This window comes from Aplysia californica, unplaced genomic scaffold (genome assembly GCF_000002075.1).
Source record: "Aplysia californica isolate F4 #8 unplaced genomic scaffold, AplCal3.0 scaffold00912, whole genome shotgun sequence".
Classification (NCBI taxonomy): Eukaryota; Metazoa; Mollusca; class Gastropoda; order Aplysiida; family Aplysiidae; genus Aplysia; species Aplysia californica.
The window spans coordinates 203,799-226,240 of NW_004798182.1; the positions used below are offsets into that span (position 1 = coordinate 203,799).

General features: G+C 37.4%; 1 protein-coding gene across 1 annotated transcript in view; it reads right to left on the reverse strand.

Annotated features, from left to right (window-relative positions):
* The window catches only part of LOC101847382 (basement membrane-specific heparan sulfate proteoglycan core protein), a gene marked incomplete at its 5' end in the record, with an annotated part of 125,383 nt that overhangs the window by 91,329 nt on the left and 11,612 nt on the right, over positions 1 to 22,442 (reverse strand). The window contains 12 exon segments of the mRNA XM_013089265.1: positions 4,326 to 4,439; positions 5,129 to 5,236; positions 5,734 to 5,844; positions 6,903 to 7,010; positions 7,953 to 8,060; positions 8,675 to 8,788; positions 9,984 to 10,109; positions 11,144 to 11,257; positions 15,346 to 15,462; positions 17,677 to 17,787; positions 18,582 to 18,698; positions 21,486 to 21,614. Coding sequence (XP_012944719.1) covers positions 4,326 to 4,439; positions 5,129 to 5,236; positions 5,734 to 5,844; positions 6,903 to 7,010; positions 7,953 to 8,060; positions 8,675 to 8,788; positions 9,984 to 10,109; positions 11,144 to 11,257; positions 15,346 to 15,462; positions 17,677 to 17,787; positions 18,582 to 18,698; positions 21,486 to 21,614 — 1,377 coding nt within the window.

A 22,442-nucleotide genomic window follows, 5' to 3' on the forward strand; every position in this document is an offset into this window, starting at 1 on the left:
TATTTTCCTGGAAACAACTACGTCATATAAATAGTAATGACCAGTTTGTTTTGAGTTCACATAAATGATCACAACATCGCTCACAGAAACCAACGCCACATCACTGGGAGCAGAGTGAAAAAAAAGCACAAAGGAGTCCACTTACAAGAAAATGGCCTACGATTCATAAATCATCCTCTTCAAACAAGTTTGATAGCAGCCCCACTGTCAGCTAAATTCCACTTTACTTTCAACATTGATGTGGATAAACAAGCACTGTTTACGAAAACTAACTCAAAATTCAGTTAGTTTCCAGTTTGTTGTAAGTGAACACCACTGTAACATGATTTTTAAAAAAGCCAGACACATTTTTCAAGTACGGTGTAGCTTTCCACCCGGACAGCAGTCAGGCAAAGCTGTTTTCAAGAAACCAAAACTTGCAAAAGCTGCAGAATTAATAAGCATAAAAAGCAGAAAAAAACATGACAAGCTGATGAATAAATAATGTCACCTTGGTATCAGTAAACTCGAATTTCGCAGATCCAATACAACAAAAACCAAGGGGGGAAAAGTTTTTGAAAAGCAAGCCTTGAAAATGCCAATGCCAGTATAGAGAAACGTAACATCTGAAGTCAACAAAATAATCATGTCATACCATTGCCAATAATATTCTCTACAGACAGTATGAAGTAAACAAACATGTGGAAAAAGCATTAACTCATAAAATCAATGTACAAAATGTATTAAACTGCGAAGCACATTAGCATTAAATGTCCACTGAAAAAAAGAACAAAAAACCCAAAACAAAACAATAAAAGCAGAAGACGAAGCGTGTTGCAGATTCAGGAACTCAAGATGTAAAGAAAATCTAGACTTTTGTACTCCTAGATCGTGTACTGTCAAGACCTACTCCACTCTTCACTCTCAAATATTTTAAAACCCTATCCGTACGCCCTGGTGTCTTTTTGTACCCCCGGGGTTGTATTCTTCACATTTTAGAATACTTCTAGTACGGAGATCTCTTTGAAACTTTCAGTATTTCTCAAAAAAATCATTTTGACAGACTGCTATGCAAAGCCTACGGATCGGATTAACGAGTAAATTTCCTCTTTGGAAAGTGCTGGCACAGAGTTTCTCACGTCGTATAGATACGATTGTAAAACACGACGTACAGATAGGTTACCGAGAACGAGCAGTATCTAATCGGCCGTGTCCAACGTTTCGCCCAAACGGCGCGTTCCATAGTGAACCGGAAGTACACCACAGTGCACGATCTAGGATTTAGGACATAAGTCTATGACGCAAAAAGAACAAGAGATGAATTTGTGTAAAGTTAACAAAATAAAAGACAAAAGCAACAAAATAGCGGCCTGTTAAGCAAACATAATCAGCGGCGTAACCACAAAGTTAAGGCAATGCAACTTTTAACTTTTATTAAAAATGGCGCTCACAATATGATAGAGGGGATTCTGGGAGACAACAATGCTGTGTTCTTATGTTCTTACAGTAGTGAAATCAAAGAGTTTACATTCCAGGAGAGTTTTCTTTTCCGTTTGATGTCTAAACACCCCATTAACCCCCCCAATAATCCCCCCCCAAAAAAAAAAAAAAAAAAAAAAAAAAAAAAAAACCCGCAGGATGCGACAAGTCGGTTTAAGTATAATATGACAAGTAGTATTGCGTGCCGGAGATTATCAATTAAGTCCACTGATGTCTAGTTCTCAAAGAAGATCAAAGACTGTACTAGTAAGCCTACACAATATTCAATTAATTCATTTAACTATTTTTAAGGGTGTGATTCGCCTTGTGGTACACTGTTTAAGGAAAAACACAAAAGACGCCATAATATTAATCATATTGTGTTGGAGCAATCCAGAATGCCAAAAAGACACTGAACATTCAATTATAATTAATCTACCCTTCATATGGCTCCATCAATTGTATCTTCAAAAGGGGTGAATAGAATTAAGGCTCGTTTTCCTTTTAGAACTGAGTGGTATTTCTATGTACGTGAATGGTATTCCTATGTACGTCAGTACTCCGAAGCCATTACGGTCTTTCAAAGAGAATTTTGAAATAAGTCGATGCCATTGTTTCATGTTAATAATATTATTATAAGGTCTACGATTGTAAGTTAACGTTGTATATTATATTGGGGGGAAACATTCCAAGGTGTGGCGAAAAACGACACGGGGAGTGTAGGCAAATGAAACTTGCAGAAACACAAAGACGCACTGGTGATGATAATGGAGGGGGGGGGGGGGCAATCCAGCGAAAAGCTTGTGTGGTGTTAGACGCTCTAGAACCTGCCACTCGACGGGGGCGAGGGGGGGGGGGGACACAATGACACCATGTATGTGTGTGTCCAGTTGTGAGGGACAAAGACGAACACACAAATACATCAGTCTTCTTACGCCTGCAGTTTTGCTCGTCAGAGCTATCGGAACAGTCTGCCTGACCGTCGCAACGAAAGCCTGCGTCCACGCATTGACCGTTGGAACACCTAAATTGACCCGGGAGACATTCTTGGGAGGGAGGGGTAGCTGAAATAACGGGCAGCGAGCGAGAGGACCCCAGCCAGCCCAGGGCAAGTGTAAAAGAATGAAGAATCAGCAAAAGGGAATCCATTCGTCCGTGACGTAATTAACCGTCACAATTCACTTCATATCTTTCAGCATTCTGTACAACTCAGTTGAAGTTGTATCTTGAGATGCCTATGCAGTGATTATTCCTTCGCATTTATTAGGAAAGATTCAGGGAAATCTTTCTTCTGTTTCTTGTCATCTATAACATTATTATCATCCTGTTCTTCCATAAGTAATCCTTCAACGCTGAATAGCAGGACAATCTACATATATCAAGTACCTCACAATGAACATCAACACAGTTTACTTATCAGCTACAAGTTCTCACCAATGACATTATTTCACATGATCTATGTTTCTGAATTATGATGCTGCTTTGTTTTTTTCAACTTTCTCATTTCCCCCCCTTTTGGTGTCTGCATAAAAAGCAGCCGTTTTATCAGTCACCAACAAAAATATAAATGGACTCTCGAGGTTTAAATAATTATCAGTAGATACGCATTAATTCAGCTCTGCAAAAAATAAAACTTTTAGCAGCATAGTTGAGGCAAAGAATAATAATATCTTTATGAAAACCTCATGCCGACCTGCACATTGACAAGCAAAGAAATAAAATACAGTACCATCATTCAAAGTGAAGCTCAAAGTAAGACACAAGAACTATGATAAGGACATCGAGGGCGAAACATTAAGGAAGCTATAGCCTTAGGCTTGAAACAAAGAAATACATAGAGCAAAGAGTCAATGATGACCATGCAAGCATAAAACAAAGAGCAGCTATTACTATAAGGTTTTCACAAAAGTAATATGAATACGTTTTCTGATTATTATTCTGTAGTTTGCGAAACACAAAATCAAGAAAAGCAAGGTAGATTGTCCTTTGGGTAAATTTCCCCACCTTAAACAAATGAAATGGTATTCTCCCAAACACGTGAGAATAATTCTTAATTCATTGGCTTTTGAGGTGAAATTAAACTTGTCAATACATAATTATACAATACTGTGTTCATGATAATTTCAAACAGAGGAGACAGAAATGAAAGTGATCTGAACAAAGAAAGCCCCAACTATGTTGAAGGTGCCTCTTAAGTCGTGGTCACAAAAATTCAAACATTCCCTACAAAAGAGAATGTCATCAGCCAGTTGTTTAAATGTGCCAAGCCCAAAACTTTGCATTTTTTCATTTATAACACTTTCTGAATCTGTGGTATTGGTAGCGTAATACGCTTGAGAACAATTCGATTGGAATTCAATTATTATTCTTAATGTTGAAAAAAGCCAGAAAAGATACATAATCTAATAAGTACAATTTGTAAAAGTAAAAGAACTGAAATTTTTTTTTTCTCTCTCCTGAGAAATTTTACTTTCTGGGCTAAGGACATTTGAACAGCTAGCCAACAATGTATAGACATAGATCTAATATGATGAACTAGAATGAGATAAACGAACGACAAAATGTAATAAAATCAGGAAAAAACAACTACCAGAAAATAACAGACAAGGCAAGGGGAAAAAAACAACTCTGTAAGTCAGGATGAAGTCATCCAAGATGTTGAGAAGAAAAAAGAACATGTATGATAACAAATCAAAGAAGAGAAAAGACTAGAAAACATAAGATGGTACACCTTATTAAGGCTAAGATTCAACGAATGCATAAATTACAAAAAATCCTCGCTTCTCCCCACTACACCGAGCGGTTTCAGCGGAAGGAAAAAGGTAAAGTTAAGAATAGAGAAGTGACAAATAAGTAAATGTACTTACGACAATCAGCTTCATCTGAGCGGTCACGGCAGTCTGCTCGGCCGTCACAGGTCCTGCGGCGGTCAATACATTCACCATCTCCGCAGGTAAACTGGTCTTCTCTACATTCGGCCACTGAAAGAGTTAACAGAAGGAAAAGAACAATCATTGAAAAAGTTAACAGAAGGAAAAGAACAATGATTGAAAGAGTTAACAGAAGGAAAAGAACAATCATTGAAAGAGTTATCAGAAGGAAAAGAACAATCATTGAAAGAGTTAACAGAAGGAAAAGAACAATCATTGAAAGAGTTATCAGAAGGAAAAGAACAATCATTGAAAGAGTTAACAGAAGGAAAAGAACCATGACTGATAGAGTTAACAGAAGGGAAAGAACAATCATTGAAAGGGTTAAAAGAAGGAAAAGAACCATGACTGAAAGAGTTATAAAAGAACAACAAGCGATGACTGAAAGAGGTAGCAAAAATCAATGACCAAAGAGTTAACAAAAGAAGAAGAAAAAACCCAAGTATTGAAAAAATTAACAGAAAAAACAACAAACAAACAATGATTGAAAGAGACAATGGATGAAAAAAAAAACCCCAATGAAGAATTGCTCTTGCTGTGACTGCCTTCAATTACAAAAAAAATTCATTTATTCTCCTCAAAAAAAGGTGCTCAATTCACACACACACACACACACACACACACACACACACACACACACACACACACACACACACACACAAGTAGAAGATGAATAATTAAGTGAGCAAATGCTGGTGTCTCTGTAGCGAGAAAGAAGAAAAGCCCAATTAGATTCTCACCGCAGTTCAACTCATCGCTGCTGTCAAAGCAGTCTTGTCTCTGGTTGCAGCGAGATCCCTCGGCCACACACTGTCCGTTGGCGCAGCGGTACTCTCTGGGGTTACAGCCTGAAGATGTATCGGGTGTGTGGACAGATCATGATAAAGGATGGGTGTGTGGAGAGATCATGATAAAGGATGGGTGTGTGTGGACAGATCATGATAAAGGCTTTCTGCACCCATCATCATGGGCGAGCTCTACAACATTAAGATTGGTCAGAATGAAACTTACGTTAACATTTAGAAAGCAATACCTAACTATAATTACAAATTCGTAAGTATGTACAAAATCTGTGAGACAGCCCATTTTTACAGGTATATAGTCCTTGCATATCACAATTTTCATTGGATTTTCTCCTATTTTCTGTCAAAGCTTTGACTAACCAGAAACAGTTCTGTTTTAATTTAGTTCTTCCTTTGAAGATATTACGAGCAAGTTAAACATTACAATCTTTATTATTTAAATTAAATAATGCTAAACAGGACTCAGAAAAAGATGAAACAAAGTAAAAACAACTATGCAGCCATTTACAAAAAAAAAAGCAAAAGAAGAATGTTTCACTTACTGCAGTTGAACTCATCAGAACCATCAGGGCACTGCACAAAACGATCACACTTGTAGCGAGCATCAATGCAAGTTCCATCAGCACACTCAAATTCATTTCTGCGGCACTTGTCTGCAATTTAATTTTTAAAAACACCAAAAAGTCTTAAGTACTAAATCTAGAAATCTCAGAGTCAAAAACAATCATTCCATCTTTCAAAACACCGTAACCTCTTTTACCAAGGGCACACACAATGCTTGAAAGAATCACCTCTTATGAATTAAGGTAAAGATTCTAAAAGGAATCTAAATTCTGGAGCGAATTCTCAAAATTACAGATAAATCGTCTGTCCCTAGCCATTTTGTCTAACTGTCATATACATTTTATAATATGTTTCAAATGTAAGCTCCAGTTGCCTCATTCATAATGCTGTGCACATCTGAGCCACGGTAAGCCTGTGCCTGTGTAATTTCTTCAGTGATCCTCACAAGCAATTGCTTGTCATAAAGTTGTCACTGTCATGGTATAATTTGTGAGGGGGCGCGGGATTTAACTCTCCGATAAATCCTGAAAGGTTATTCAAGATAAGAGTACTCTGAATCTAAAGCACATCTCCGATAAGACTAATGCAAGTTTGTGGAGAGCGTTGAAAACTCCCAAAGTAAAGCAAGTTCAACAATGCTCAGTTGGGGTTTTCAGCAAAGTGACATCCACTCTTTACAGTATGGCATGATATGTCACAGAGAAATAGAACAATCATAAAACATCATTTTTTAAAATCTTACAGGAGGAACAAAAAACTAATTTTTCACAACTATATCCATCAGCAATACGTGGAATTCAAATTCTATTCAAATATTATTTTTACAAAATAGTTGCATGCACAACTCTGTAATTTCTACAGGGTATGTGCCCCTTCCCAGGGTCTTGGAATATTGTTTTTTAAAAACAAGATTTTTTGCCGAAAGCTTGAGCTACGATACTCGGTCTGCTATCCTGCAATGTGGCCTGAAACTGTGAGAGATTTTGTAGCTTGGGTACAGGTGAGCTAATGAAGGCGCTCACGTCAAATGAAATAACTTGGGTACAGGTGAGCTGATGAAAGCGCTCACGTCAAATGAAATAACTTGGGTACAGGTGAGCTAATGAAGGCACTCACGTCAAATGAAATAACTTAAAGCTTCACTTACCACAGTTGAGCTCATCGCTTCCATCGGTACAATCTGGCCGGCGGTCACAGACGCGGCGTTGGTCCAGACACTGTCCGTTCCCACACCTGAACTCCTCGTCTCTGCATGCTGAGGATGAGAACACAAGGACAGGGAAATGAGTATGAAAGAATTATTCTATTTACTCCAAACACAGTCCCTCCGAGACCTAACTTTGACAACATACTCTACGGAACATTACAGCAACTGCAATAAACCTGCACTTATCACTACATGGCATTGGATGGAAGGGCGAGAGCCCAGCAGTTGCTGGATCGATAACAACAACAACAACAACAACATCATTCCAAACACAGAATTACTTCAAACACAATTCATCATTTGATTAGAAGTTCATATTCTCAATAAAAGATTGAATTATAAAGAATGGAAGTACAACCTAGGCAAATTTGTTCCCAAAGATAAAAGCAATAGAATGGTATAAAAAAAACCAAACAAACAGAATTTATGTTTTCTCCACAACATGTGTCATTTACTATAGCAATCTCCTCCTCCCCCTCTCACACCAGGTGATACCCACCTCCTTGAATTGCAAATATCTCGACTTCTATTCAAGACAGATAGATCTAGCTATTTTTTTCATAGAAAGCAAGACAAATGAATAATTTTTCAGATGATATCAATAACTCTATATGCCCAAAAACTGAAAAAATTCCATATTCCCAAAAGCTGGAATAATCCACATGCCCAAAAACTGAAAAAATTCCATATTCCCAAAAGCTGGAATAATCCACATGCCCCAAAACTGAAATAATTCCATATTCCCAAAAACTGGAATAATCCACATGCCCAAAAACTGAAATAATTTCATATTCCCAAAAACTGGAATAATCCACATGCCTTAAAACTGAAATAATTCCATATTCCCAAAAACTGGAATAATCCACATGCCCCAAAACTGAAATAATTCCATATTCCCAAAAACTGGAATAATCCACATGCCCAAAAACTGAAGAGAGCTTACTTTCACCAGGTCATAACATCTGTTATTACGATATATTCAGCACTTACGGCAGTCGTCCTCATCACTCCTGTCCCTGCAGTCAAACTGTCGGTCACACCGGAGCTGGGCGGGGATACACTGACCGCTGGTGCACTCAAACTCATTGGCCTTGCAGGCTGCAAAGAGAAATTGAAGGAATATGTTTATTAGAGCTCAGTGGCACCCTCTAACCACCCACTGTCATCAAGTTGGAAACTATGACCTCATATTCATTGACATAATAACTCTTATAACAATAAATCTCAATATCTTTAACAGATTAATTCTACATTAGACGAACAATAACACCTGATAGTGCAGATAGTGAAGCGCATAGAGCTTGCTGTTGAGCAGGGATTTCAGCTATACAATTAAAGCTATTTATTATTATTATTATTATTATTATTATTATTATTATTATTATTATTATTATTACCTGACAATTTTGTTTAAAATGTCAGTGTTTTTCCTCTTCCATCAACACAATTTAGATCACTTAGGAGGAGGATAAAGCTGTATTACGTATATATTGCTTTAACACTTCGCTGTACACAGCCAGCAGTACAAAATACCCCATCTGGTCACCCAGCCAGGAGAGTGACTCCAACGGACTTCTTGGTCCTAACGCAGAACAGTGCCAGGTGACCGGAACGGATTATTTTCACCGGCGCATTACTGTGCCAAACGACCTCAAAGTGGTAAGATGAACAGCCAAGACGCACAAAGTGATAGATTAGATTGACACACTTACGGCAGCCAACTTCATCTGATCCATCGCGACAGTCAGTCACATCATCACAGCGACTCCTGATGTCGATGCACTGGCCATCATCACAGGTGAACTGAGCGGGACTGCAGGTCACCACTGAAATAAATGACAATTTCTCACACTACAATTCTGTTTTTGTTTTAGTAAAGGTTTTACGGCGCTCACAACTGCATAAGGTCATATGAGCGCCAGTATAATTCTGTAACATGATTGGCATAGTTTACAACGAATGTTAAAAACAGAACTGAAAAACTTGCTCCGTTCAAGTTCTACACCTCATTTGGAATATAATGCTGTGGATCATTTGTCCTCTTCCCACATTCTAGGTCATACAAAAAGCCACTAAAAGTGGCTTTACGTTTTCTTAGACTTGTTTTACTAAACAGCATTGCTTCCTTGAAGTTGTAAATTATTTTCACATGTTTAACTTACTTGTAAGATGGTGAACTAGTGAGTAAAAAAAATTAAAAGAACATTTGAAAAAAATACAAGATAGTACATTTAGTTTTCTGAATTCCAATGTAGCCCCACCCTGCCTGTTAGGGTCAACCCAGGTCGAGTGGGATACAGTACCTCCTCTCAGAGAAGGTCTAATGGAGAAGGAGATACTCTATCAAATACACAACATCTCCACTTGGGAATCAGATTCTTGTCTTCTGTGTGAAATGGTGGAGAGCCTACCATAACACAGCAGTCTCAGGAGAAGAGATAAGAAACAGAATACTGAATGATAAATAGCAGTGTAAGTTCTCAGGGTATTGGAGGTCAAATGGAAAAAGAAGAAGAGGTAGACCAACTGGCAGTACAATTAAGGGTGAGGCAATCACAATGATAGAGGAGTTGGCCAGGGACAGACTAGCGTGACGTCCACTGCTCTCTGCCTTGTGTACCTGACGGTGCAGGGAGCTTCACTCTTCTGCATGATGGCATTCTGTAATAGATGCATGTGTGTTCTAAAATTGTTGTCTTGAGGAGTAGAGGCAGTTAGATGTGTGGGGTAGCTTGGGAAGAACACATCACCTCAGATCAGTTAGTTTTCTACAGAATAGCAGATGATATTCCACTGTCTCTGAGGGGTAGTCACATAGTGGGCAGCCAGCATACTGACTGCTTTACTCCAATTCGGTTGAGATGTTGATTGAGGGGCACGTGTTGAGGTCTATGTTGGAAGATTATGGATTGACCTCCCCTCCTCAACTCATTGATTGTGTAAGTCAGTAAGTCAGTCAGTCAGTCAGTCAGTAAGTCAGTCAGTCAGTCAGTCAGTCAGTAAGTCAGCATGAGTTCTCACCACAGCCTTCCTCATCGGTGCCGTCGAAGCAGTCAGAGGTGCCATCACAGCGGCGACGAGCGTCGATGCAGATCCCAGAGTCACAGCGGAACAGACCCTCGGGGCAAGTGGGGGGCACTGTGGGCACTGGAAGTAAATTGCGGAGAAGTGTGAAGCGTTGTGACAAAATGTGAGGAAGTACACAGTAGAGAAGTGTGAAGTGTTATGACAAAATGTGAGGCATCACACAGTACAGAAGTGTGAAGTGTTGTGACAAAATGTGAGGCATCACACAGTACAGAAGTGTGAAGTGTTGTGACAAAATGTGAGGCCTCACACAGTACAGAAGTGTGAAGTGTTGTGACAAAATGTGGGGCATCACACAGTACAGAAGTGTGAAGTATTGTGACAAAATAATAATAATAGATAGCATTTGTATAGCGCTAATCCCCGCTCAACTGCAAGCTCTATGCGCTTCACAATCTAAACTATTACCCCAGCAGATCTCGAGAGCATTCTGAAACAACCTCAACTTCCTGGGAAGTATACAGTGCAAGCTGCCATTTATAGGCGCTTAAACACTAACATACTGACAAGATCTTTCACAGTCTATGTGAGGCATCGTGGTGAAATAAGGCGCTCGTAAAAATAATGAGATCGGAAAAACAGGCATTTTTCTCCCCATTTGGCAATTTTTATTGAATTTTTTGTTTTTTAGTTCCACTCCTTTCATGTCAATATAAAAACACATCTTCTTATGAATTTTACTGAAAAACATTGATTAAAGGCACAAAATATCTTATTTTTTTCTGTTGTCAAGGACACTTTAGCTATTAGAGTTACCAAACTTTGGAAGACAAAATGTGATAATTATCTTTGATTTTATTTTCCAATTTGACAGCAGCAAGACAACTATATTTCATTTTTTCCTCCAGTTCTACAAGAGCAGGAAAAAGAGGATACGCATTCAATGACGTCATGCTGTCACCGCAGTTTTATGCAAAAAAATCCTGAAATTATGCAAACTGAGCCGAAAAAAGTGAAATTTTGCGATTCTGTTGATAAGTTTTAGCAAAGAATGGTTAAGGAAAATAATCAGAAATTATGCAAAAAATTGTTAAATTATGCTAAATTATGCGGGGTGCATAAAACCTCCGGGGACAGGTCATGGGCACACTCACAGCAGAGTTCTGGGTCCTCATCCTCGTTGTTGGCACAGTCGGGGAAAGAGTCGCACATCTGGTTGTTGGGGATACAGCTTCCATCCTGGCAGGTGAACTGGTCATCTCTGCAGGCTGAAAAGACAAATGTCCATTTTAACATTGCTTTTGTGGAAGTTTTAAAAACCCTCTTAGGCGTAGAACGGGTTTATTTGATTCATCACCGGAGAGAGGTAGCATCTGTCCACTCACCGAGGTAAAGGGTGGAATAACATTTCATTGACGCAGGTGAAATATGCCGAACCTAATAATATCACTAATTTTTTTGTTATAGTTCTGCTCGTTGATAAGTTCGTTCTCAAAAGCAAGACAGCAGCAGAAGTTATTTCATACAAAAGTTGAAAATGCTAGCAACCTATATAATATGAGAGTTATGTTGGTGTTTCTTTTCCCTACATGTTATGCTTCAAACAGATTAGATAATTACAATAATTGTTATTGGCAATCACAAGCCAACATCGAAGCATCAAGTTAAAGTATTATCTCAAACAAAAAATAATGACAAATAAAGTTAAAACATACAAAAGTCAAAGAATTATTAGGTAACTTGATTTTTGATAATTTAGTAAAAAAGAAGTCAAATAAAGCATAATTAAGATTATATTAATAGCTAGTACTTTTAATATCAGTACATTATTCAACAAACAGGACTATAAAATGCAGATTAAAAATCAAATGAGGAACTGAAATAAATCATTCATGCTTAAAGCAAAACTTATATCAAGAAAGCGGAATCTTTCTGAGAAGTTGTGTGTAATAAGAAAAGACGTATTAAATAACCTGACACTTGTTCTCCTTGAATGCTCTTGAATCATGTTCATTTTGTCTGCACACATACACACACGTACAGTCACACACACACACACACACACACACACACACACACACACACACACACACACAATAGTTGATCTATGGTCCTACAAATTTCATCCAAACTTTTCAAGAGGACGAAAACCAAACCAGTTAGATGAAGAAACAGCAAACAACTACTTTTGAGTCTGGCTTTCTCTTCTAAATGGTAAAATAAGAAAAGTGAGTTCTTTCTTTCCTCAAACATTTTTATTTTTTAGGGAGGAGGTCCCAAATTACTTATAACTTTATAATGTATCCAAACAACAGTCTATTTATACCAAATGTTACAATATCAGCATTAGTCTTTTCAAGCCAAACTGTCAGGGCAACAACCATAATATACCAGCGGAGTAATTCTCCGACAACTTTCACAACCACTTTTTGAGCCAAGGCAGAGCACAAATTGTGAGAAAATATTGGAAATAGAACTTTCAGAATCAGAAGAACCACGATATTGATCATTCATTAAAAAAATTGTTAACAGTACCATGCACATCACGCAGTTCAGTTAGTCATCATTTGACATGCAGTTATAACTTGATTTGCGAATCATGAAATAAATGTATCAATCGACACCTCAAAAGATCTATTTATCCTAACTTAACATTAAGTCGACGGCTTATTCGTCTGATTCATCCTAAAAATTATGAAAAATTGACCAAGGTATTGTTTTTTTTAATGATTATTCTCTAACACCATTCTGCATATCTTACAACACTGTGTCCCTTGGGATAATCTTAAGATAATCCCACTGTTCAAAAATTGTCTTTCATAAAAAAAAAATTTTGGTTTTCCCTGCTTGTAACAGAATGGATAACAAAATTTCAAACAAAACGAAAAAAGCGTGCTTTAATTAGCTTAAATCACCACTGGACCAGTAATTTAATGCTTTTGGACCATTGTTCATTAAAAATGACAAAACACTTCTGGCTTTTAACACACTGCTGTCAAAAGGGTATTATTTACACACTTCATTAAAGCAATATTTTCCCTTTTTTTTTCTCAAGTTCATGATAGACTAAAAGTATAATGTCCACAATCATATAGATCAATAAGTTAATGATTAGAGTATGATTGTTGATTAGTTCATTGTTCATTGAATTATAGGGCTTATTATCTTTTTTTCTTTACAGTGGGATAAATGGTTTATGGAGAAGTGAGTGGCTTATGTTTCCTTGTATCTCACTTCACGTTTGGTCCCAAATATCATCTCACAAAAAGGCCTCTCCGCAGGTTGTCGGATAACTAGTTTGTAGTGATATTAATAGGAGTATATTATGTTCAACTTTCATTTTTTAAAAAGGGTCTACACATGGGCTTGATCTCTCATTTCCAGGCTAATAAAATATGGTTCTAAAAAAGAAGGAAAACAAAGAAGTTCAATAGAAAACAAAGGAGAAAACACAGAAAAAACAAACTTGAAACAAGAAAACAAACCAAAACTAATGCTAAACCAAACTCAATTTTTGTGGACAGTCTTATGAAGTTGTTTTTTTAAGGATTCCTCTAGACTTTTAAAAATATTTGTTTCTTGCCTGTCATAAAAGCTAAAACAAGAACATAAAAAAAGAGACAGACAGAAATTGAGCCTGCAAAAAAAAAGTAGGAAAAAAAAAGGAAACAAAATCTACAAAAGCTAAAAACAAACCACTTGAAAGCCATCTACATAAACAACAATGATTTTTTAAAAGCGAAGAGTTCTACAGATGAAGAAAATCAAACGCGAACAAACGTGAAATGAAGACAGAAGCACAGACAAACTCAATGATGGAATAAGGAAAGCACACAAAAGCTACACTTGAAAAAGTACAGTTCTTTACAGGCATTTTACTGCTTCTTCAATATGACTAGCAATTTGTAGACTACCATTCCCACATCTCACAGCCCTCCACTTATGAAATTCTCATTTCATATTCACATAAAAAATAATATAAACTTTACACTTAGTAACATTATTCCGTCTTGTCCTTTTATAAAAAATTAAAAAGACAACATACAACATATTGTATTATTGCCCTTCTATCATGCTTATCTTATTCTATTCTCTCTTCTTTTCTCAAATAAAGAGTGAAATAAGAGCCTAGTGCGGTTGCTGTAATATTAGGCAGCAACAATTACCCCGTATTCACAAAGCAGAAATTACGATTTCACAATTACTGATACTGCCAGTTCAGCCATGGGTGGGTTGGGGGAAGCGAACACACAAGACCTGCGAGGAAAACGGTATATCAAATGCACCAGCCAGACTGCCGGCCAATCGCTTTGACTTTGCGGCGAACGCACGAACACGCACAACAGCAGCAGGAAAAGCGCAATCAGGGGAAAAGGGAAACAACTAGAGCTCAGTTTTTAAGCTTTTTTTTTCTCTCTCAATGTCTCCAAAGAAAAGTGCCACACACAGCTAGCTGCAGACGAGTGTAGAGTCAAGCCAGGTGCTGGCACAAACAAACCAAAGTAGTAGAGGAGGCAGGGTTCCCAGATTTTGAGGAGACGGAAAAAAAAATGAACAGAAATCTTCCCAATTATTTGTCAAAATTGAACAAAGTTGTTGTACCTTTATGTTGCGCTAAAATGACAAAGCAAATAAATGACTTATTTATAACTGATCAAGTGGCAATTCTATATATTATACAAAATGCAGATGGAGGGGCATTGGGCATTATGTATACGCAAGCAGGAAAATAACCCCATGATGACGTATAGCATAAAATTGATATGAATGCCAACATCAAAATAGCACACGAGATCAGAATTTTGATGAATTCATCCCCTTTTACAATGAAGAGCAGCAATAAAGCTTTAAAACTGGAAAATGGTAGATATATTATAGAAAATTAAAACCCTTTAGAAAATTCTCTGCACTCCAGAATACTTTAACTACAAAAGTCACCGTAAAGGGAAAAAAAATATTACGTTTTCTTTAAAACTAGAATATGATATTTATATAAAATGATCCCCTCGAGCGCTTTAGATAAAGAGAAATCATTATAATATAGAATGGAAAAAAGTCCACATAATTCTCTGAGTTCCAATGCTTTTCTTTCATATCTAAAAGACATCATTATAATTTTCTTTTTCCTCAGTTATTTAGTGTGAATTTTTTTGTTTCATTTTCCCAATCTCCAATCTCCCTATACAAATAATCATATCAAAAGTAGACTACTTTTCTTCACGTTGCTATTTTGATGTGGCTTTGCGGAAGGTATATATAGAGCTGCTAGTAGAATATTGTTGTTGTTGTTGTTGTTGTTGTTGATCCAACCCAGTCTAGGAACCCTGGCCAAGAAGAGGCCCAACCAGCAACTTACGACAGTCCAACTCATCGGAATTGTCGGGGCAATGTACGATTTGATCACAGCGCTGCGCCATGGGAATACATTGACCACGTTCGCAGCGAAACTCTCCCGGAAAGCATGGCTTTGACGCTATAAACAGTGATGGTAGGAAAGTACGATTTAATATTTTGACCATCACCAAATAATTATGGGACTAGCAGATTAACATTGCTATAAAATCTGAAATGTTACAAGCTTGCTGGTGTAGCCAAGTAACTCTTAAGAAAGCATGAAATGATAGTGTCTTAGGTCACACACATTAATCTGTGTATCACCCTTGACTTCTTATGGTTCTGAACAAAGACTGTTTCCCCTCATTAAAATAAATAAACAGATAAATAAAGACATCTTGAACAAACATGGAAACACTTCTTACATGCAAAAGTTTGCAATCAAGAGAAAAACAATCTTTCTTGAGTGTTAAATTGTTTTGTGGGGTTTCACAGCTTTAGGGTTTCTTTTTTGTTGTTTTCCTTTTGAAAAGTTATTCAGTTCATGTTATGAGACACTTTCAACTACATGAGAGAGCTTTGTCTTAATAGAAACTCTGCATTATTCTGTCACACATATATGCCTAGATATGCAGACACACAGGCACAGACATACGGAAACAAAAACACAACACAACACATATACACACAGACACACACACACACACACACACACACACACACACACACACACACACACACAAACACAAACACACGCACATAAAACACGTAATATCATTTATTTTTGTAAAGTCATTTACACAGTCAGAGAGATTATATTGATAGGCCTATAATTAAATTTTCTCAAAAGAACTAGACTATGATTTTTCTTTTTAAGCAAAAAGATTTTTTTCTTTCTGTGCCCAATTATCAGAACATCACTTTCCAGTTTACTTTGAGCTAAAGAAACATTTTACAGGGAACTGAAGTAGCAAGTCAAACCAAAGAGTAAAAAAAACCATGATTAAGATTGCATTAGCTCTGTAAGAAACAACAAGTATGAACTGAATTAAGTAGCAAGGTTACGTATTAAAAGACAAAATCAATTTGAAAATGCGGTAAGTGCAAAGGGTTACCAGTGACCAAAGAAAAATCAAACAAGCCACCATGATTATTTCAGAAACAAAAAAATTCTAATCTAACAACTGAGTTACTATTCATTTATGTGATAATCTATTTCACTAGATAATAAAGTTTTGGACGAATCTATATCTAGTACTGCTAAAAAATCAAATAAAAAATAAAACATACAGAGTTTCCTCAATCCAGCCTATATCCTAAAGAACCAGTGCAAGTCAGCATCATTCAAACTAAATGTTCAAAAAACAGTTTAGTATGGGACCTATCAGGACTATGAGTGGGAGAAAGAGTGCAGCACATCTTGTGACTATCAATGTAGCTTCTTACATTCCTAAAATACAAGACGCAAAAAAAAAAAAATTTCCCAAACTCAAAATCATTCTCTGCATTTTTCCTTTGAAAGAATGCAACAGGTGGAATGAATACACCATTCACGTCTTAGTGTTTGAAAAGGAAAGTTCATCTAAAAGAACAGGAAACCTATGTAGTTTCTAAATTTTCGAGATGATGCTCAATTTTCCAGAATGGAAATAATACAGGGTGCATCTTTCTCGAAGTGCTTCAGGTGGATATCATGCCCAATAGTGACTGCAAAGATCTTCTCATTCTAAGACAGGTAGTTTTTTCTGGGGGTTCTGGGGTTGTTGGTTTTTTTCACCTCTTACTCACGACAAGATTCTTTTAAACAAAATAGAAGCAAAGGGATATCAGTCCCGAATACTGCATCTTTTATATGAGACTGAATTCAGTTGTGCACTGTCCAGTCCCTTTTATGACTGATTCATCATCCCCTCCTTCTCCAAACTTAAAGAGGTTAATCTGTCTTAGAATACTTGATCTTTGCAAGTTAACCCTTACAGCATCAGACTTATTTTAACCCTCACTTCCCTCTGGCCCAAGTAATGCTGCGCAGTCCTTGAATCCTCAGGCTCAGCCAATACTGATTGCATCAGCAGTTTTTTACTAATGTAAAAAAAAAGAAAGAATTTCTCTACTCTTTTGATAAAAAATTTAGAAAAAACATGAAGATATTTTTCCGAGACAATTTTTTTAAAAGTATGGTAAACATTCCCCACTCATTTCAAGGTGCCTGGTGGCCGGTAGGGAAAATATTTGTGAATGGGCTCAGGGAACGAGAACTCATGAGGGAAAAAATACGCAACCGCGGCTGTAAGGGTTAAGTCAAACTTCAAAAAAAAAGAAGAGAAACGGCAGTGCCGGCAGGAACACTTACGGCAACGGAATTCATCGTCTCCATTTGGGCAGTCGGCGCGACTGTCGCAGCGGAGGAGAGCGCTGATGCAGGAACCGTCGCGACAACGGAACTCGTCGGCACTGCAGCGGGCTGCAACGAGAAACAATTAATTCCACATTCTTAGAATGACACAGTTTTAACTCCATGATGAGCAGTTTTGAGAAAACGGGCTAACAAAAATTCACACTCTTACACTAACACTTTTTAATACCGCTGAAGTCATTTCTGTTTTTAAATTAATAAGATGAATATTTGGAGGTATTTTTTTTTTATCAGAACACAATGTTTCATGTTACTGTTGTACGTTTTATAGTATTGTAAAGCGCTCAGAGCCTGTGTACTTTAATCAGGGATGAGCGCTATATAAACGTTATTTTTTATTATTATTACTTTATTTGTTAAGAAAGCATCAAACTGAAAAAACAAAAAATACAGGTCAGATTGTCTCAAACCTTTGACACAGTGTGCAGGGCATCGCTGTGCTACTAATGTGTAGTGTGTAACTCAGTTCTCTAAAAAAGTAGAGCTAGAACTCTGTCATTGTAAGTGTACACTTTTGTTATTAATACATGTAGCATAAGAAGAAGATGGAGATCTAAACATCATTCAACTTTAGAACATAGCTTCACAAGAGGCAGTTATTGAGAGTAGCTATCACCCCCCCCACACACACACCTCCTCCAACCCATTTTTCTTTTGTTCCTTTTACAAAAAAAGTGAGACAAACTTGCCAAATGCTTCCTCCCTAGCGTATTTTTCAGAAGTGTTTTATGAACTATACAAACCAAAAGACATAAAAAGACATAAAAGGGTCACTATATTAAATGATAGAGTGTAAATTGTGACTGCGATCTAGCAAACACAAGCCGGGTTAAAGTGTTTACTTGATGGGCAGTTGTTCTCATCCGATCCATCGAGGCAGTCCCTCACTCCGTTACACTGGATCACACGTGGGATACACTCTCCGGATGAGCAAGTGAACTCATCCTCGGCGCAGCCAGCTGGAACATAGGACAAGGAAATGAGGATGAAATAAACTCACGAGATTCAACACAGATAGCTTCTTTATACACAAATTACATTACACGTCATAATATCAGGATGAGTTTAGAGATTAATCATTACTCGGACCATTCCATGCAGAAAGGGTCTGAGCCACAAAAAATGAAAATATAAAATAAAATACACAAAATGACACTCTTGTCAACTGAACCTGAAGAGAAGTAGATGTAGAGAAAACCACAGTTGATGCCTTCAGACTGAAAGTTCACCCCAAAAATTTGAACACCCAGATTTCTTTTTGGAGGAGAAAGTTGAGAAGTTTTTCTCTACAAATCTTTTGTAGAGGTATCAAACTCAAACAACACAAGCTTTTCCAAGGATACTTTTTAGCATAGGAATACAAAGAATCGCAGGATGAGACATAGGTAAATCTAAGAGTCAACGGCATGACAAAATAGTGTGCTGAAGTGAGTGTGTGTGTGTGTGTGTGTGTGTGTGTGTGTGTGTGTGTGTGTGTGTATGTGTGTGAGTGTGCGTGTGTGTGTGCGTGCACGTGGGTATGCAACACCAGAACCTTATATTGGCAAAGTGACTTTATGACAAAGAGAAATAAGATTTTAATTAAGTATTTGTTCTTTATGAGGTTAAAGGATTGCTTTAATATCACAAAACATTGCCAGCTCAGCAGCATATTATATTACAACCATTTCAAATCTATTAGAATGCAATTGTGTTAAAATGAGTTACATTGGAAAAGTTTAAATGGAAAAATCCTCTATAGTTTTAAAACAAGATTTTTTTTCCATTCTTAGACAAGTTATTTCATAATATTTTATTTGAAAATTCTGAATTCTTGTCTGACCAGGTTCAGAGAGCAATTGCTTTGCCCCGTTGCACTTTCTTTGTGTATTGACCTAAATTATCATCTTTTTGTTAAAGAGAAGGAAATTATCACATTAATGTGTACAATCAAAACCCGGAACTGAAATAGTAGAAAGCAAGATCACTGCGCATATTGCAACCTCCAACCACGCAAACATAAAATCTCCAATTCAGTCAAAAGTAGAATGGTGAAAGTTCTAACATAGGACCCCTCTGCTGTTTTTCCAAGCTGAAGCTGCATCCATTTGATTTAACTTTTCATTATTTACGATTTTTTCGTCGTTCACTGCTATTTGAAGAACACGGCAGTGCCTTTTGAATGCCTCGTGAATTTTTTTACAGACAATGCATTTTGGTCTATTTTTTTCCTCAATCCATCATAAAATAACAGCTTAAATGCAGCATCTCTGAAAATTACACTTATTGAAGTGAATACAGAAATACTTTGTACTTGATGATTATGGGACAGAACGTTTAGTGGATAGCACTGTGAATATTGAATAGCAAATGTCGCTGATGCACATATTTATTCGTTAAAAAAAACCCCATTCAAACAGATATGTGAATAGCATGAATGGTGATTTTACTCTTTGAAGCATCGATGAAGTTTTGTTTCCGAGAAATCGCACGATACTATATTATATAATCAGCACACGAGTACCATGAGAACAAGATACCGATACAAAAACATACGACTGTGGTGAAGACGTCAAACAGATACAATAACCAACAAAATGAAACAGATCAGCATTCCAGAATCTGAGTAGACAATTTTCCACACAGCAATATATATCGATCTAGATACTTTTCCAAACACCAATGCAGCACAGTTGAACTGAGAGTGAAAAAAAATATTTTATATAACTGCATCCCACGAGAATTTGACACAAAAGAGCTTCACGCCAAAAAAATTCAGTCAAAGATGAAACCATCCAGTTTTAAACATGATCTCTGAAACATTATTACTAACATAATTCTTTTTGGACATGATGAGTTTAGAGATTAATCCTTACACGAGAGATTAATCCTTACACGGACCATTCCATGCAGAAAGGGTCTGAGCAACGACGATAGAAAAAACAATAGAACAATCTTGTCCACAAAACTGATGAAAATTATCTGTCTAAAAATCCACAGTTGATGCCTTCACACTGATAGTTTACTCAGAAAGTTCGAAAACTCAAACTTCTTTTTCCAGGAGTAAGGACTTTTCTTAACTGTTTCTTCTAAAAATCTTTTACAGAGACACAACAGACTTAAGGCTTACTTTTCACTATAATTCTTTATTTTTATTTGATGCTGTGAAATTATTCCTATGTTGCTTAGGCTATGAGTAGATCGATGTCAATGTGTCTCTCTTACTGAAGAGAAGGAAACCAGTGTTCATTGATTGGTAGTTATTGAAAGCTACAATTCAACAAATTATTTGTAGGGTCATTTTCAACAATAAAAGTTTTCAAATCTGACTGCCACATACTTCTTTTATCCCTGGTCGTACGCCTATGCATTAAAAAGCTTTTAGGAATTGTATATTGTCTTATAGAAATATAATTCTACCTTAATGCATTGAAACCTTACAGTCCGCAAACTAGATAGAATGGACTGAGTGAAAGGTACCCAGAATGCAATGCACACAATACAATGTAACAAGGTTAAAAAGGAAAATAGAAAATTATATAAGTTAAAAAACAAAAAGAAAACAAATCAAGAAGACTTCCAAATATCATTCCAGCCTTTTAGGTAAAAGTAGTAGCGATGGTAATTAATGGTAGTAGTAGTAGTAGTAATGGTAGCAATGTGCAGTGTGTAAGTATTAAAAAAACTGACAAATTGTTGTTATCGATCCAGAACAAATTAAATTATCAGAGCTTCCATATAGGCTCTCCATTTTGTCTGCTACTTACAGCAAAACCGTTCATCTGACCGATCAGGGCAGTCAAAATTTCCATCACACCTCAACCTGCGATTAACACAGGTTCCATCGGCACAGCGGAAACGTCCTTCCAGACACGGTTCTGGCTCCTCGTCTGTCGCTGGTTAAGTAAAACAAGCCGGTCATGCTGACTCATGCATCAGGGAACAGTGGAGCCAGAGAGTGAGTTGTGAACAGCTAAAGCAGAGTCTGACATACCCTCCCCCCTCCTCCTCCACATGCCCAACCTCCCCCCCTCCCTCCCTACCCCTATCCCATACCTACCTACCTACGTACCTACCTACCTACCTACCTACCTACCTACGTTGAGAGCTTGGAGTAACTACTCCAAGGTACAGAGAGTTTTACAGTAATACAACTCCCTATGGTCTGTTTTTACCCTCTAGCCCCGCCCACCTGTCATGGCGGCCAGCATGGTTTACGACCAATGGAGGGTCAGACCAGGACCAGGGGAGCGCAGTATCTTTTCGGAGACGTCTCCGAAGGAGATAGACCAATCAAAATGCTTTGTACCTCTAGACTAAGTTAAAAAAATCTTGGGGGTTACATGCCCCCTGTATTAACCCATAAGTTGATATTTTGCAGTTAGGTTTGGATTTTTTGTTGTTGAAATAATTGATTTGCGATAGTTTTAGTGACTATATTTGTGATCTGCAGCAAACAATACGCAGTATGACTCCCAAAAGCAGTGCATCTGTATGCGGGAGTGAGTCTCCGAATAGTTCCTGGATGCTCGCCGGAGGACGTCTCCGAATATCTTTTGCCATTTCGACCAGTGGAGACGACTGACTTCTCGTTGCCCTCCTCCTATGCATCCGACCAGTGGAAGGTGCTGAGAAAATACCGTCACATAAAAGTTTCTCCTTCTTTAGCTTGGTTTGCTTTGTTCTCTCTCTCTCTCTCTCTCTCTCTCTCTCTCTCTCTCTCT